The sequence below is a fragment of the Condylostylus longicornis genome, unplaced genomic scaffold (assembly GCF_029603195.1).
Source record: "Condylostylus longicornis isolate FDR11 unplaced genomic scaffold, ASM2960319v2 ptg000010l, whole genome shotgun sequence".
Taxonomy (NCBI): domain Eukaryota; kingdom Metazoa; phylum Arthropoda; class Insecta; order Diptera; family Dolichopodidae; genus Condylostylus; species Condylostylus longicornis.
This window is the reverse complement of record NW_026577979.1, coordinates 22568876-22587884: the sequence shown is the minus strand read 5'-3', so window position 1 is coordinate 22587884 and position 19009 is coordinate 22568876. Positions and strand designations below refer to the sequence as shown.

Below are 19009 nucleotides of genomic sequence, written 5' to 3'. Positions count from 1 at the left end.
TTAAAATCACAAACATTTCAAACACATACCGGTTATTAGCCTGTTTTTTTTACGAATAATGTTACTCGATGCCATATATGCATTTGATATAATTTCTTCATTTTGTCATATATAAATTGAGTTTGCGAACTGTTTTTTGACTAGCGTTTGTGAACTTATTACATTTACAGTCATAGATTCTTATAAAAATTTCCATGTTTTTGTGCTTTTGTGACTATAAGCGGATTTCGCGGTAATTGTATAATTTTCATCGCGATTGTTGTTCATTTGAAAATATTTAAATATCAAATTTTCTTACTTTTAAAATATTCAAAACTTTTATTTATTTGCTTAAGTTTTGACAATTATTATCATCAACATTATTTAAAAAAAAAATAAAAGCAATTGTCACAAGAACTCCAAATTTGAATTGAAAAATGAAAACTAAAGGCATGGTAATAGTCCTCATGTTATACATACGTATTTGTTTTTACAATAACTCTGTAACAGAGAATTGAAAACAGCTATACAGAAGAATAACCATATAAAAGCTACAAACTGGCATTCTTATTAATATTTTTTTTTAAATGCAGAAATAGGTAGGTACTCCTTCTGTTTTAAAATGAATATATATAGTAAGTAATTCAATGTTTCATAAACAAAAAATATTTCATTTCAATACCATTAAAATGTAGGTGATATAAATTTTAATTTATCATAATAAAAACAAAACATTCAATTACTGACAATTGCAACTAAAAACCCAAAAATACAATTACACTATCAATAAATTGAATTCGGAGAAATTGTTGTTATTTAAAGTAGTAACTTTAAATTAAATGAATTTCAGTCAAAATTTTACACTATTCAATCAAGAAAAATGTGACATAAGTACAAGTTCAAACTGCTTACAAGTTCTTCTTATTTTTGTTTACAAAAAATGAATGTAATGCAAATCCTGCAAATATGCAAATCATAAAGTAATGATAGCTTTAAATCCTTTAATTGTGGTTTTTTCTAAACTCCAAATTCAACTCCACATTATTATTTAATTTCTTCATTTTCAATTTTCGCGCTGTATATTATCATATTGGTTCTTCTTTAATATTTACACATGGGTTCTTCTCTTAACCACAATATTATTCAAGGTACTCCGTGAATGCTTGCAAGTTTTGATCTTTCGATATTAAGCAAATTAAATCTCGAAATATTATGTTAAATTTTGTTGTCATGGATATTGGAAAATCGCTATATGTATGTTGACTGAAACCTACACTTTTTTTTCAGTCTAGTCGACAGGGGTCATGATGTTGGCCAAGTAAGAGAACCTACTCACGATCGGAGAGTTTATTGACTGTGCTTTTCTCATTACCTTAATTTTCTACACCGCTGATAGGCCAACATCGACTCCAACTCTGTTTTTTTCAGTTTTCTTATATATTGTTAATCTTGCGGAATAAACTAAATAGTTAGATAATATGTAGCTATACATTTAATTCATTACATGTAATTCATGGACAAAATGAAATATGTAAATGATAAAAACTTATAAAAACTAAATTTAGTTTTTTGTAGAACTTCAATTTCTCGAATCCACTTTATCCGAGAAGTTTGTTGTTAAGTATTGTTGTCAAAAAAGACTAATTACTCTAGCAAATAGAGTTGTGGCTCTAGTAGTGGTGATTGTTTTTCAAAAAGCTTGCTAGCTCGTCATAGTATCGAAGGGAGCTTACACATAAAATTTCAAAAATTCTCTCATTACAAATAATCAAAACCGTAATGTCGGCCCACAGAAAAATCCTGAAATCTGACATATATTCCAAAAATTGATCAATTTTTCACATGGCCAAAGTAAATTTTGTTTTATTAACATCAAGTGGGTTGAAATTGAGGCAGATAGATAGGCTGGCAGGCAGACTGACAAATATCTTTCTCAAACGGTTTATTTGCGTTTCTTTACCAATTTGAGCATGACATAACAAACTTTGGGGTATGTAATGTGATCGGTTAAAATGCAGTCGATTGGTTTACACTAAATCATAAGCTTAATTAAGTCAAGAAATTGTATTTAAATAACTTTAGATTTAAAAAATGTTACTATGTTTCAATTACTCTGTTGAAATTATTGCCTCATCAAGCACAGTGTGAAACTAAAAGACAAATTTTTGCAAAATCTTCTGAAATACTACAAAAAATAAGAAAATCTTCATAGTGTTTTTGAAAAGACTATAATTACAAAACGTAATTTACATACGAGTATATTGTAAGTTATGTAATTGTTTTGATTTTTTACATTATATTATTTTTTTATCAAATTAAAATTTTTGGAGTTTAGACTTATTATGAGAGGTGTGGAAATTGTATCGAAAATTTTAGTTTTGTAGACGATTTGACAGTAAAAATTTTAGGGCATGAATTAAAAATTTTAACTTTATATAATATTCATTTTGCAACGTTAAAACATTTATTTGCAGGCAAAAGGAGTACAATTAAAATTGTTTAAAAATATTAAAAAAATTTTGTAAAAATTATATAAATCCATTTTTAAAGTATCAGTTATTTTTTTAAATGTATTTATTTTATTTTCGTTGTTTATGTAAATATATAAAATTGAAAAAAAAATATAACTGCAACAAAATTACTTCCTCCTTCTTATTAATGTTATTTAGAAATGTCTTTTCGTGAAATAACTTTCAAATTGGTTACAAAATTTAATATTAAATTAAAAAAAAAACTGTTTATTTTATAAAATCGAAAACAACATTAAGAATGTGTATTCCTGGAAGTTGCGAAGACTTTTCCCCTTTACTTCCTATGACTATTCTATGTACCTTGTTTATAATTATATATATATACAGTCAAACGAAAACCTTCAGTCAACAGCTTTGAAAAACACTGAATTTCTGAGCTCCCATAAAAAAGCCGTACATAAGTTTTCCTATCGCATTGTGACTTAACTATTTTTGAATTTATACATACACATTGGCAATTTCTGAACTAAAATTAATAAGACTTACCAAACTTTTGGCATAAAACATATACTTTATTTTAGCATTATTCAGCTATTTTTTAGTACGATAATATATATTAATGACGTTATGTTAAAAGTAATAAATTCGGGAAAAATTTAGTAATTGATTTAAAATCCATCTAATGAATAAGTCAAAAAAGAAACTTCTCTGAGACAGTTTTGAACACTTCGTTCAACTAAGCAATTTTAATTTTTCAACTTCATAAAGTTTGTTTGTGTTTTTCCAATATTTATACAACATCAAATTCAAAATTTTTACAAAAACACAAACATATTTTGTTATGTCAAATTTGTTTATTAACTTTTGTTTAGCTTGCAAATGCAAACTGCATTACCAAAAACATTCAGTTTGTCACTGCACAAAGTTAAGTTTGAATAATATAACAGAAGAAGATATTGAGATTTGTTCAAATTAATTTGAGTATAAGAAGTTTTTGCATAATTTTTATCTATCTAAAAAAATTTCAATAAAGTATTTTTTACTATTTTTTAACTTTTCCGTCTGACTGTATATATAATATAATATATACATATATATTCATATATATATATATATCTATATATTATAATTAACTTTTCCCTATACATATAGCAAACATGTATGTGTTAATAAGTTAGACATACTAATAAAAAAAATTATTTTTTAATTTTTTATTATATACCTAAAAATATTTTCTGTATATCTAAAATAACACATACACAACTAAATGGTATTTACATAGAATTATATAATATGTTTATAATTTAAAAGTATGGATGCTAATTTTCAAAATAAGTTTATGTGTATATATAGATGTATATATATACATAACTGAACATATATAATATAGTTTAGATAAAACATGATGGATAACAAAATTATTATACATATTTATTAATAATAACTAGGAAACATTGAAGATTTTTTATTAAAAATAAAATACAAAAAAGAAAAATTTATTTTATTATTTTTTTAATGAAAAGTACCTTAAAAATACAAATTATATATGTAGATCAGTTGTAGTTGACCTTATAATATCTATATATGAATATTAATATATAAGTATATATACATATATATGCATATATCTTTAACATATATACATGTACATATTTATATATACATATATATTTATATAATTTATATTACATATCAAAACTAATATGACCCTGGCTTCTAGTCAAACTAAATTATTATATGTATATATATACATATACATATATATATATGTATATATATATATATATATATTTATATATATATATACAAAATTTTAATTCCAATCATTATGTGCTTAACATCATTTATTTGTTTTGCCAATTTGTAGCTGTGAGTCCAAAAAAAATTACAAATTACAAAATCCAGAGTTGTTTATATGTGTGTTTCAATCTAGAATTTTTCTCTACTAAGTTTATTTTCCAGAATATTTTGTCTGACAAGCGACGACTACTATTATCACTACTACTACTACCACTACTACTACTACTACTTCTACTACTAGTTATCTTATATTAAGGGGAGCTAAGTTTCCGGGAAATTCATGCCTGGCAAACAATAGTACAAAATATACTCCAAGCTGTAAAATACATTATCATAAGTGTGCTTTTTTATTATAACGACAATCATTCAAAGGATATGTGATATTTTGAGGTAAAAGTAAAAAAAAATAAGTAGAAAAAAAAAATAAAAAAAAAAAACAAATCCTTTCATATTTAGAAAATCAGAAGAGAAAATAACAGTATAAAGTTAAATTGAAAATGTTTTGTAAAGCTACTCACAACTTCTTTCGGATAATACAAATTTTGTTTTAAATTCTCTATAATTAACTATTTACAAAAAAAAATATTAAATTAGAAAATTAAATTAAAAAAAAATTTTTTTTTGTTATAAAATTCATTAACACAAAATGCCTTAAAAATTGCCATACTTTAATAATTCCTTAACTATATACAAAAAAAGCGGATAAGTTTATTTTATTTCCAAAGAAAATGATTGTATATGTATTGTAGATAATGCAGATGAAAAATAATTCAAATATATTATATATATACAAAATCAAAATCAGAGAGGTCTTTTATATAATTTGAGATTGAAATTAAAATATTAATTTATTATGTTAGATATAAGTTTAAAAATATGTATAAATATATAAATGATGTTTAGCAATAATGGTAGGATTGCACACATCACAATTTATATAAAAAATTAAATATTATTTAAAAATTAAAATAAAGCATCTTATATTCATTATATAGTACTTATACACAGTACTTATATACTTATATATGTATATACATATAACTCTTATGTTATTTTACTAATTACATAACTTCAATTAATTTAAACCTTAATTTCTTTTTTGTTTAATTTTATTTGTTCAAATTCAAACATTTCGCATTTTAATTAATATAAATGTATAATTTTACATGTTTTTTGAAATTTGGTAAGCCTTAATTGAAAATTATTTTCGTAAACGCATATACATATGTATTAATAAATATATTTATATATATATATATATATATTATATATATATATATATATATATATATATATATATATATATATATATTTATATATATATATATTTATATATATAGATATATATATATATGTATGTGTGTGTATGTATATATAAACATGTTGTTAATTAATATCATTAATATTTAGTTTTCAATATAGAAAATGAATACGCAAAGGATTATTATAGAATATTTTGTTAAAATATTAATTAAAAGTTTTGAAGATAAAATTTTCATTTCTAAAAAAAAACCATTATATTTCTATTATTACATAATTCGATTTATTTTGTTTTTCAATACACTTTATTACATTTTCTTTTTTCATTTTTTTGTTGTTTCTTATTTTATTAATTGTGTTTTTATTACATTTAAATAATAATAATACATCAATATGTTCATCATTAAATATAATAAAAATTTATAAAGAAAGTTAATTTTCAAAGAAAAAGTGAGCATTTGTATTATACTATGAGAGCTGCACAGAAATTCTGACTTAATTTTAAAAATTTATAGGATATGAATACCTATTGGAAAATTTAAACTTTAACTTTTTGAATAATTGCTTCAATTTGATAACTAAATTCATACTTGTATACAATTCATATGTATAATTCCGCGCGCTACATGCGCTTTATTAAAGCTATGGTATTTTCTTTTATTGAGACAACAAATTAGCAATTTCTTTATATATAAAAGAATTTTCATTATTAAGCTACACATACTTTTACTTGTTTTTTTTATTGTTATGCTAAAACCTAAAATGAATATTGTAAAAATTGTCCAGATATTAAATTAAGGAGACAATTGACGCGCATTACCACCATCTGTGTAGTTGGCTTGTAAAGAATAATCCTTATTGGATTTATATATCTATATACCCTCGGAAATTTCTCTTCAACTGTTAGATTTTTTTAAAATATTTAAATTATCTGCTGTTGTTTTGTGATTCGTTTCTTTTATATATAAGTGTCTCGCAAACGTAAATTCAAAACTACAATTTCTAGTATCCTTCCCTGTTTTACTTATGCTTATTTATTTAATTACTTATATTTATACTAATGCTTATTTTAAATATGTACATATTAAAAAAAAAAATGCAAACATGCAGCGTATTATCCAAGAAACCTTTTGTAAAATGTTTTATTATTACATTATGTTTATTCATACAAAAATTAAATAGCTTCGGCTAAATGAATAACTAATTTTAGAGTTTTGTAAGTAAAACCTTTAATATTAATATTGGCAAACATAAATTTTATATCGTAGTCTAAATTTTATATAAGCAAATCTACTAAGAGTAAAATAATTTATACAAATGTAACTACATACCAAAGCTGTTTTATTTGTAATTAAGGAGGTATGAAGAATAACGAGAAATAAAGATTTTAAATTCTCTCTCTCACATTTTTTGTTACTGTTACTATAATACATAATTTGTTCGTGTTACTCAGCGTGTAATTAAGTATAGTTTTTCAACTATGATACAAGCAGAACACGAAATACATAATCTGTGTAGATGTAGATTATACAATACCGTAAATTGCTTTTAGTCTTTTCTTAAACTAAGAATATTTCCAACATATCATATTCCAAGATATCAAAATGCTTATTAAGATTGATATGTTTATGTACATACATATACATATTTAATTCATATTAATAATATACGTTATTATAAATAAGTATTCATTATATACAAAAATTTTCACTTTATTTTAAAGAGCTAACGTCTACCTATTCTCGATTATATTAATCCATCATAATTCAAATTATTGATTATTGCATATATTGATAATATGATTTTTATAACTGTATATATATGTATATAGCATATATATAAACATTTATAAACTAAGAATTTGTATTAATAGTTAATTGTTAAAAATTTTTTTTTTTTTCGTTTACATATTCGTATAAAATATACTTTCGATTGAAAAATTTTGATAATAATTAGATAAAATATCTTAATTTTAATTTTATTATTTTGATTGAGAAAATTAAATTGAATTGAGTAAGGATTTCCTGTAAAAATTATTTAAATACCAAATACAACTTTTATTACATTATATTTTATTATATATAATATCTTTTTCCTTCTTCTTCTTTTATATAAAGTTAATTTTAATAATAGTATTAACAAACCGAATATAAATATAAATTTTGTAAATAAAAATTAGAAAAATATTAATGTTTAATAAGGCACCATAAATGTACATATAAATAAAAACAAAATACATTAAGTATAACATATATAAATAAATGAAATTAATTTGTTCATTGACGCTGAAATGGGTCATTTTTTTAGCTATGTATAACATATTCAATAGATTAATATACATATATACTGACTAAATATCATTTACATATACTTTCTATTTTAATATTTTATTTACCAATGTATATAACATAAATAATTAGTTATAATAAGGGTGTATATAAATAAAGATATATAATATATTTAGGTTGAATAATAATCATTTTTTTTTTAATATTTTTATTGTACTACAAGTATAAACAAACAGTATTGAGCACATAAAAATATAAAATTAAGCGACTATATTATAAATTGTTAAAATGTAAATCTGTTATACATGACAGAGATTTTTATAAACACATTGAATCGCGATATTGTATAGAACAACTACCCTATATTAAGGTTCATAAATGTTTCTAAGTTTTCAACAAAATACATGAAATGCCAGCCCCTTCACAAACTAGAAATTACAAGCATTGTATAACCATATACATATGTATATAAATAAATAATACAACTGGTAAAAAAATTAAATAACGATTTTTGATGAAAAAAAAACGCTTACTATTTTTTATTAAGTTACCAGAGTCAAAATTTAATTCGATCCCGTGAAAGGTCAAATTGTTATTATTTTACTAAAGCATCTAAATCATTTGTACTGCTTTCACCTTCACACAAATCTCAAAATTATATTACGTTCCTGTTATTTTGTTACTGTATTTTGTTTATGAAAATCTCTAATATTATAATATTGAATAATTATTTTTTAAAATTTGTTTCTTTATAATACAAATATTATTTTTATTATTTATAATTCAAAATAAATATAAATATTAAGCACAAACATTTTGCTATTTAAATAATAAACAAATAATTTTTATTCTGTTTTTCTAAACAAGTTTTTAATGCAATTTAAATTTTAAATATTTGCACAAAATAATTTTTTTCAAGCACTTTTCAAATCTTTTGAATTTTTTGAATTACAAAATACTTTGCACATGTTTCTTATTTTGTTGTTTTTTTAATATTATAAATATGTATTTAATACATTTTATATATGTATCCCATAATATACAATTTATGAATGTAATTAAGTTACTTTTTAAATATTATAAATAAAGACTTATATTTTTTGCAACTATTAATGGTTTCAAAAAAAGTCAATTTATAAATATTTTAAATATAAATATTTTTTTTAGATAATAAAAATTAACTTTTTAAAATTATATCTTTTTCTTTTTCTTTTTTTGATTCTCCATATTATTCGTTTTGTCTTTTTCTTTTTTTTTATCTTTGTTTTTTTTATATCGTTACTTCTCTTTTTTATAACAAAAAAATTGCGGCCATTAAAACTTTTTCTCAAAACTCAACTAAACTACATTGTGTGGCTTACTTATGCAATGACATCATGTTTAATACAAATATATTTGATCTATTATGATATCTTAGAAAAAGGAATACTGAAAAAACATGGATACGGTCTGGTATTAGGTGAACAATTAAAAGATAAATGGGGTGAAGACGGTCAATCAGATAATTTAGAATTGATTGCTCAACAAGATACATTAGTATCGGCAACATCTGGTGCTGCTGCCTCTGAAGTAGAACGTACATTAAAAAGTTTAAATGGTTATCATGAGGATATATTAGAAGCTCTACGTAATGCAGCTTCTCATCGTGGTACTGGTGCTGGTAATACTCCAGTTGGTAGTGGTAGTTTAAGTGAAGAAATGTTACGTAAAACATTACAAGAATGTACTTCAGCAACATTAAATTATTCAGATTACAAACGTGGTTCAAAATCAAGTTCTAAAGAGAATATATGCGATATTAACCAAGCACATATGATGGTAGATGGAGGAAGTGGTATAGGTGTTGGTAGCGGTGGCGGAGGTGGTGGCGTAGGTGGTGGTTTAGGTGGTAGTGGTGGTTTAAGTGGTCAAACACAATTATTGCATCATCATCGTCCATCATCACAACAACCACAATCACAGCATGGTTTACAAGATGTAGAAGATGATGCACCATCAACTGGTCCACTACGTATTCGAAATTTAGAAGATTTAATTAGACAATTAGAACATCATTCGTCAAGACATATGAGCCCAAGTGGCTCTGAAGATATAAGAATGTCTGAAACAGAAGCAGATCGACATTATAGATTAGACAGTTCAGCAGCATGTAGTGAATCCTCCCAAGGGTTAGTATTTTGTAATATTTTTTTTGAATATTTTTTACTTTAAATTTTAATTTAATAAATGAAATACATATAATATTATATTTACTTTGTCAATGTGATATTATTTTGTACTTTTTTTATTTTATTTTTACTTAATTTTCTTTTTTTTTTATATAAATTTTATTTGGAAGACGTTTGGTTTATCTTTAAAAATAGGTGGTACAAAGTAAAATTAGTGAGATTTAGCAGAAAATTATAGGTAAGAAACCGCCCTTTAATAAATTGAATACTATATTAAAATTTATTTAGGTATTGAATTGAGCTATAGATAGGCTTTTTCTAAGTGTTGCGTAATTCTGAGCAATACTCAAACATTTAATCACAGCTTTTAAAATCTTCAGTTTTTCCTAAAATTAAAACCCATAACTTTACTGATGTTTTTCAAATTATTTAATTCTAGTAAGTCTTTTGATTTCCAAGAAGTAACAAATAGAATTTTATTATATTTCTATACCATTAGCATAAATCATTCTCTTTGAAAAAATTTTACTAACGGAAAGAAATAAACATCTAAATTCTCTTCGGTCGACAAAAAATCATCATATTATAGCAAATAAATACAAACCAATGATCGCGTTTGCAAATAGTTCATTCATTTTATGTTTGTTTGTAGTGTAAGATTTTTCTAACATTTTACTTGGAGCGAATTATTATCAGAATATAATAGTAAAATAACTAAATCTTACACTATCTCAGAAGTTCCCTGCACCAAAAAAACAACGAACCCTAAAATAAAAAATTCAAGTAAAAGTATTTATTTATTTCATTTCAATTATATAATCAAATTTACTTTTATTTTTTTTACTGTTATTTTATCTCATTATGTGTTATTGCTTTTCAATTCAAAATTAAATCGAAACTTTAAAATAACAATGATTTAAATTTATTTTAGCTCTAATCAACAATTAGCACAATCACAGAAAACAGCAACAATTCATCCGTCTTATAGCAGTCGATGTCGTCCTCGTTCAGACGATGAAAGTCGATTTGTATATGGAAGGTATAGGCATCCACCAGCAAATAGACATCCACATCAATCCCATTCACCTCACGCTTTTGGCCATCATACGCACCATTCGCATGCGCACGGTCATCCATCACACGGACCGCATTCATCACACCATTCTTCGCATACTCATCTACATCAAGATGAAGAGGGCATCTACGAAAGTGCCGATCATCATGATAGGACTGTAGATGCCCGAATCGACCGCGAAACACCAGATAGTGAAAGGTAGGTTTTGTTGCAAAATTTTTTAAGTACCTTTGTATTTTATTTGATATGAAATTTCAATTGGTGTCAAATTTTATTCTATTAAAATGTAGGCCCTTATTATGAGAAAATCCAATACACAATGTATAATAAACGATAGATATCGCTCTCATTTTTTAGCAGCATTATGAAACGATAAACTCGATGAATGCAGGGTGAACGTATCTAAGTGCACTTCTATATAAAATTGTATAGACTTCCATGAGTTGGTTAAACTATTATATGGAGAGGATGTTCACAGCTTAACCGCCCCTTAAAAGTTAAAGAACTTAAAATCAATCTCGATGGCTTTTACTTTTTGAAATTTTAAGTATAACTCTAGTCCAGTGTCTGATCATTGATTTAACATGATTTGAAAGCATCAGCACAAAGGCCTTCTAATAAATATTTTCATTACTTATATTTTCAAACTTTTGAATCGTACGACCTTACAATTCGAAAAATTTGTTGGTTCAACTTTTCATTTTTAAAAATTGGTTCATCACTTTAAAACAACTTAATTTTTATGTAATGTAGCATATTTCAATGAAATCATAACTTTCGGTAATTTGAGCACAGCTGACGACCCTGCTAACTGAGCTTTAATTTGGTATTTCACTAACCAGGTCAAAATATTTATTCACACGTCTATCTAACACAGGAGTGAAGTTTTATTTAAAATTTCACAATGTAAAAAAATAGTTCACTTTAAGTTTTCGTAACCTGGAACCTGTTGGGCTGTGACCATTATCTGCATACAAAAGTTTTACCTAATAATTTTACCTAAGTATACCTAAATGGAATTCTAAGTCACTTTCATATGAGAAATCCTGTACTCTAAAAAAAAACTTTTTATATTTGAATAGCTATACAAATAATTTTAAAATTATTTATACAAGAAAAATATAAAAATAAAAAAACACTTAAAAGCGTTTTTTACACTATTGGCAGTATCGTATATCGTACAATAATTTTTTCATAAAAAGGGCCATGGTTTAAGCTTGTTTTTAAATGTAAATGTTTGTTAAAATATTAGGTTTTTATTAAAAAAAACATTCTTATTGGGTCAGTTATGTAAGTTAAAATAATAAAATTAATCGAAATTTCATACAAAACTAATTAAACAATTAAAATCAAGGTGTTACCTGTAATTTTTTATCTAAAGCACTATTCCCAAAGTACCTCAAAAAAGCATAAATATTGATAATATACTCGTAAAGGAATCATTATACATTTAAATCACCTATTTTAGTTCTGTACTAAAATATATGATATTTTTTTGATTTATACAATTCAAGCAGTGAGGGATGTATGCATCTTTCTCCATCTACAAATTATAGTAAATCTAACATTCTTCTCATCTAAATATTGAATCGTGAAAAATTACACATGAGAAATAGAGAAACAGAAATAATTTTTCCCTCTGCTTCGGGAAATATCCTTAACTAACAAATTGTACGATACAATAAAGTGCAAATTAAGGTTCTTCGAAGTGGTTTCAAATAAAGATTTAAGCCAAAATACCCGAAGCATAATGTTCCACAATACACAAAATTTCGATGTTTAAAAAAAAATTTAAATTTTATAATCAAATTAAATACTCACATATTCTTCTGAACAGAAAATTCTTCTAAACAGAATTTTGATATAACAAAAAATACTTGTTTCACAGAAACCGATTTTACTGTAAGGGTACACAAAACTGAAAAACATAAAAAAATGCTACCGTTAAAATTTACAAGATTTTTTCTAAAAACACTTCGCGCACTGCAAATTACAGCAATGCCGGGTAATAATTTTTTTTATTAATATAATTCTGCATGTTTTGACATACATAGATAAGATAATACGTGTGTAGTTTTTTTTGACATAATATTGATCCACTTTAGCCGACTGGCTCACGATCACTGCACTCACTCTACATGTCCTATCATTACTAGGGAATTTACCAATTTATGAGTTTAAAACTTTCAATCTGTTAAATTGTGTTAAATTCAAATATGTTATTATTATTGATCCAATTTGAGAGACTTTAATACTTTCTATACCTTTATAACACTTTCGTCCTCTCAGTCGTTCTTATTCTGTCTGATTAAAAATAAAGTTGGGTCAAACCAATGGTTTGTATTGTAGCACTTTTCCCTTCAACAAGTGAAAATTCTGCTTTTAAATACAGTCTAAGTATAGCTATCATACTATTAAAATTGTTTTCATTCATATACAAAACTATTTCTAGGATTGCATATATTTAGGATGAATGATTTATGCAGTCTTTGAAATAAAGCAAAAATTAATATAAACTGGGGTTAACATAATGCTCGGTTTTAAGATTTAATTGTGTGAGTTAAGAAAAATAATTATATTTTTTAATATCAGGGAATTTACCGTTAGCTTTTTGCGTTTATAGAAATTTGAAAAAGCTTGCGGTTTCGGAAATATAAGGTGTCAAAAATTCAAATTTTACAAAATTCTAGAGGCGATAGCTTGAGAGGGGGTGGAGATGGAACAAAATTTTCCTCTAACGAAATGAACTATTTGTTAATTTCTTAAATTTCAAGCCCTTAAAATTTCAAGCTTCTACAGGCTGGGGTCTAGAAGAAAAATGAAATCAAAAATTTGGAAAAAAAGGACTTTAGATAACGGTAAACTTGAACGGCCATTTTGTTTTTCTAAAGTTTAACTATAGTATACCGCGCTAGAGGAAACAAGCCACTGCCTTTCTGGGTTTGCAAAGTTTCAAAAATGCTTATGGTTTCATTGCAACAAATAGTTAAAAAATGCCATTTTTAGGGTTTTGGGGTGGGTATAACTTGTTCTACGGAAATAAGTCTAGTAAAGATCTATGTACGTATTAAATTTAAGCTTTCTATCTTCAAGGGTGTAAAAATTTTGTAAGCAAAACAAGTGTCCACGGACGGACGAACGGAGAGAGTGAAACTAATAAGCACTTTTTTTCAAAAAATTTTTAGAAAAGTACTAAAAATTATGTTTTTACCTAGGAAGAAGAAGAGAAAAGCGATTCTCTTCGACAACTTTTTGCAAATATATTCACAGTTTTCGCCAAATTTTAACTTGTTGTTTTCAAAAAATATGAGAGTAGCTAAATTTTGCAAAACTTCAATGTCGCGGCTATATCATTTACATTAATATTGTAATATCCAACTTTAAAAATGTAATATCGTACATGTTTATAGGTATTTATTTTTTTTTCTTAGCACTTTCCTAAGAAAATTTTTGAAAAAAAGTGCTTATTAGTTTCACTCTGCCCGTTAGTCCGTCAGTCCATCCGTGGACATGTTTACAAAACTTCTACATTGAAGATAGAAACTGAAATTTTATTCGTACATAGATATTTACTAAAAACTTATTGTCGTAGAAGAAAATTTTTACCATCTATTAATTTCAATGAAACGGTAAGCATTTTTCAAGTTTTGCAAAAGCTCAAAAGTAGTGACTTGCTTCTTCTACCGCGGCATAACGCATCTGAAATTCAAAAAAACAAAATTGCAGTTAATATTTACCGTTATCTAAAATACGCTTTTTTTCTAAATTTTTGATGTCGTTTTTTGTCTAGACCTTAGATGGTAAAAGTCTGAAATTTTAACAACTTTTAGACACTAACAAAATAATTCATTTTTTAGAAGAAAATTTTTTTCCATCTCTACACCCTCTCAAGTTAACGCCTTTAAATTTTTTATTTAATTTCAACGATTGAATACATAACTCATCCTAAATGTATGCAAATCGAATAAAGAATGAAAGTGATTTTAATAGTGTATTCAGTAAGTATATGTACATAGGTTGTTTTTAAAAGCAGTATTTTCACTTGCTGAAGGAAAAAGTGCTACATTACAAACCATTCGTTTTACACAACTTTACTATGTTTATATTTCTTGGTGAAACCTTGTTCAGTCTTTACAATTTTAATTTATATTTTTTCCAAATTATTCATGTTGCGTTACTTATAATATGTGTTATAAATAATACTCGTAATTTTTTTAAGGTTTACTTTTGATAACTTAAACGTTATCGTGTTGTAAACGTTCTTTTTGTCGAAAACTAAAGCAATATATATTGCGAACTCAGCATGAGTGTTTGGGATGAAGTTTAAAAATTATGTAGAATATATTTGAATACATTTTGAATAACAATATTTCAATTCTACTTTAAAGTTATTTCGAAATCCCAATTAAATTTGAAAAATATTTTAGTTTACCTTGAATCTTTAGTCATACTTAATTCAAATTAAAAATTAAAATATATTGAACTAAAACAGTTGATATGAAAAAATTGGATATCATAAAAAATTTCATTCTTTATGTAAAAAAAATTTTTCGGCATTGACATGGCGTGTCATTGATCAGGATTACATTGAAACTATATTATATTATGTAATATCATTTATATCATTATTACATGTCAAAGTTGCTGTTTTTTGAATGTAAAGTAGCTATACATACACGTAGATATATTCAAATCTATTGCCATTGAAACTTCAATATAACATGTAATACATGAAAAAAAATCGCAGAAAGTCCTGAAACTTCTGTGATTAGCCATATGGATCTCCTTATTACAGGTCATTCATTTTTCTCTCTAGTACTCCTGATCTCCCAAGCTCCTACTCGTCTGGCCTTGTTAAACGTTCACAGACATCGTTCCTCAAATGTCCAATATTTGGGCTCAGTAAGGGCCAGAGGATGGCTCGCAACATTCCCTGAAACCATTCCCGAATTCACTCGTTTAAGCACTCCTTGTATTTCTCCCAAATTGGAGGATTTCGGAAGGACAATTCTGTGATCAAACATGGAGACCTCCGCAGAAACCAATCGTTAATTGCACATCCGAATTCGAGCTGCCGAATATGATGTCTAACATTTTTTTTAACTCTAGCAATACAAGTTGAGGTATTTCCTACATAAAATATTTTTAAGTTTTCCCGTATCAAAAATGCTAATGAGGGCAACCTCTTTTATTAGTATCTCTACAGCTCACCGCCTCTTGATGCGCCTTTGCCTCGTATACCACAAAGAAAATCCACTTGCACTCCCCGCAATACCCTCCCAGGCTTTGTATTTCCACCGGCGGTTACTCCATTTTCTGCAAAATTCGAATACACTGATTTCACCACTTCTTCCACACTCATGTCCCTGCGTTATTCATGTATTCTTAAATACTTAAAAACAAATCTAATATGCTTTCTTATTAGAATGCAAGGTCTAAAGTCTTGGCCACAATCCTATACCACCTCCACTGCAAAGACCCAAGAAGGTTCAGACCCGATTCGTTGTTGGCCTTGTTTTGTTTTTCTTGTTCGTGAAAAAGACGCATGGCACTACAAAGTATAAATACCCTCTGAGGTTACTTGGTGTCAGAGGAAAACTGTTCGCAGTAGTCACTGCACCGTCGACTACCAACTAGTTCACTCAGGAAGTGTTGTATGATACTTTTCATTGAGAAGTGGACTTATTTAAGATAGGTCACATTGCTACTTCATGCCCCTAGAGTGTCTCTTAACTACGTTAATTTTTTAAAAGGTATGATTAAGTTTTCTTGACAACTTACTTGTTTTGTTTTCTGAATTTAATTACAAATAAGAAATTTACCTTTTCCTTCCAACCACTTTGCTAATATATTGCAAATTGTTAAATAAATGTTAATTAATAAGTGTAGCTTATTAGAATAACACAAATCTTAGATAAATATTTAAGTATTATATAAAATAATGTTTTAATATCTCCTTAAATATAACAAATACTTTTACATATATAATTTTTTCAAGTAGAAACAAATTTTAACATAAAAAATTTAATTTTGTGTGTTTTAAGATTAACAAACGTGTCGCCCATGACCTATTCAACATTTTAAAGTAAAATATCAGTTTATGAACTTGTCAAATGATATATACATGCATTTAGAATTGTTAGTTTACATAAATAAAATTCACACACCTTGTCAAACGCGCTTTTTAATATAAGTAGAATTATCAAAACTAAGAAAAAGTCAACAAACACTTTCAATAAAAAAAATCAACTGGCTCAATTTAAAATGAATTGAAAAAGTATTCATTATTTGCTGTAAAATAGTGTAATTGTTTTTCCAATATAAAATTTAAACATACATTATTTATGGAAGAATAATCAGCAAATTTTGGATTCTTTTATTAATTGTGTATGTATATGTAATTCTTATTTCTTATTACCATTTTTAAATTGCTTAACAGTTACCCATTGATTCATTTTGCGCTTTTGAATGCATCTTATTCGCATCTTAAAAATTTTTGTTTTAATTTTTTATTGATAGTTTGGTTCTTTTTTTTAATTTTTTATTTTGCAAACATTCTCTTAAAATTTTTTTATTGTTGAAATAAATTTTAACAAAAACCCTCCAATTTTAATAATGTATAATTCTTTTTTTTCCTTTTTTTCTTTTTGTTTGTTCTTTTACTTCCCTTCCTATATATCTTCCATCTTATTCTCGCCACTTTAATTATTGTACATACGTATTTTAACATACAAATTAAAAAAAATATTTTTTTGTTTGATTAACCCTTTTAGTTATTCTCATTAGTTTTTAATTTTAGTTTAGTTTTATGTTTTAGTTTTTCTGTTATGTTAATTTGGTTTGGTTTTCGTATATCGTGTTCTTGTTATGATTACTATTTTCTAGTGATGACTTTATTCAAGCTCAACAACAATTAGCCCGATGGGCGAGTGAGGATGTAGTTTCCGTGGTGGTGTTGGATCATCAAGGTACATCCCCGGGTCAATCGGTTCAACAGGGACAATTAAATATCAACCAAAGTGGTATACTAGATCCAACAATTACACAAACCCAACAACAGCAACAACAGCAATCGGGTATTGCACACCATCACGGCGGCGAAACGTCATCACTGAGTGGAATGGTCACTACCAGCAACCATACAAATGGTCTAAATGTAAATCAGAGGGATTATTACCCATCGCCACCATCAACGGAAACGGAAAGCAGTGGCAGTGTTATACAACCATCAACAATACAGAGACGAAGTCATATAATAGATACAAATCAAGAAGACGGACAATTAATGGAGAATGGCCGATATCCCGAATATAAACACTGATAATAACTATTGGGGTATACTGAACCGACCCCCGACCATTCCATGTGATTTTAATATAATAAAAATACTAATATACATACATATATATATACATTAAAATTATTACATTATTATAAAATTATTATATAGTAGATTTAGAAAATATTTAAAAACAATTTTTTTTTGAAGAAAACATAAAGTGTTAAATAAACAGACAAAAAAATTAGATAATGAAAATATTAATGAAAAAAATGAAAAAAATATAAAAAAAATTAAATTTTTAAATTACATAAAATTGTATAAAAAAGAAGTCGTATTGAGAAAAATTAGAAATAATTTTTATTTAAGTATAAAACGATACAAAATAATTTTTAAGTATAAAAAATATCAAATTAATTTTTATTTAGATTTCGTTCCAGATAAAAAAGTTGTTGATTAATTTAAATAATTTATTATTGTTGAAGATTTTCGTATAATATACATAGATTTATATAATAAATGACAATTTTATATCTGTATATTTAATTTTTATTTTATTAAAGTGTAATATATAGGAATTACTAAAATAAAATATAAAAGAAAATTTATTACCTGATATTTGATTTTTCTTTTGTATACTGTCATAATTTATGAATATTTTAATTAATTTTTATTTATTCTTTATTTAA

The 19009-nt window shown here is 25.5% G+C and overlaps 1 protein-coding gene across 10 annotated transcripts in view; it reads left to right on the top strand.

Annotated features, from left to right (window-relative positions):
- The window catches only part of LOC129619114 (disintegrin and metalloproteinase domain-containing protein 11), a 417704-nt gene extending 398937 nt beyond the window's left edge, over nt 1–18767 (top strand). For 2 of the 10 annotated variants that reach the window (XM_055534202.1, XM_055534200.1), the window contains 3 exons: nt 9216–9966; nt 10898–11239; nt 17927–18767. In XM_055534202.1, the coding sequence (XP_055390177.1) occupies nt 9216–9966; nt 10898–11239; nt 17927–18362 (1529 nt within the window). In that variant the 3' untranslated portion in view covers nt 18363–18767. The other 8 variants (XR_008697842.1, XM_055534204.1, XM_055534205.1 and 5 more) reach the window with 8 other exon arrangements.
- The last annotated feature ends 242 nt before the right edge of the window (nt 18768–19009 follow it).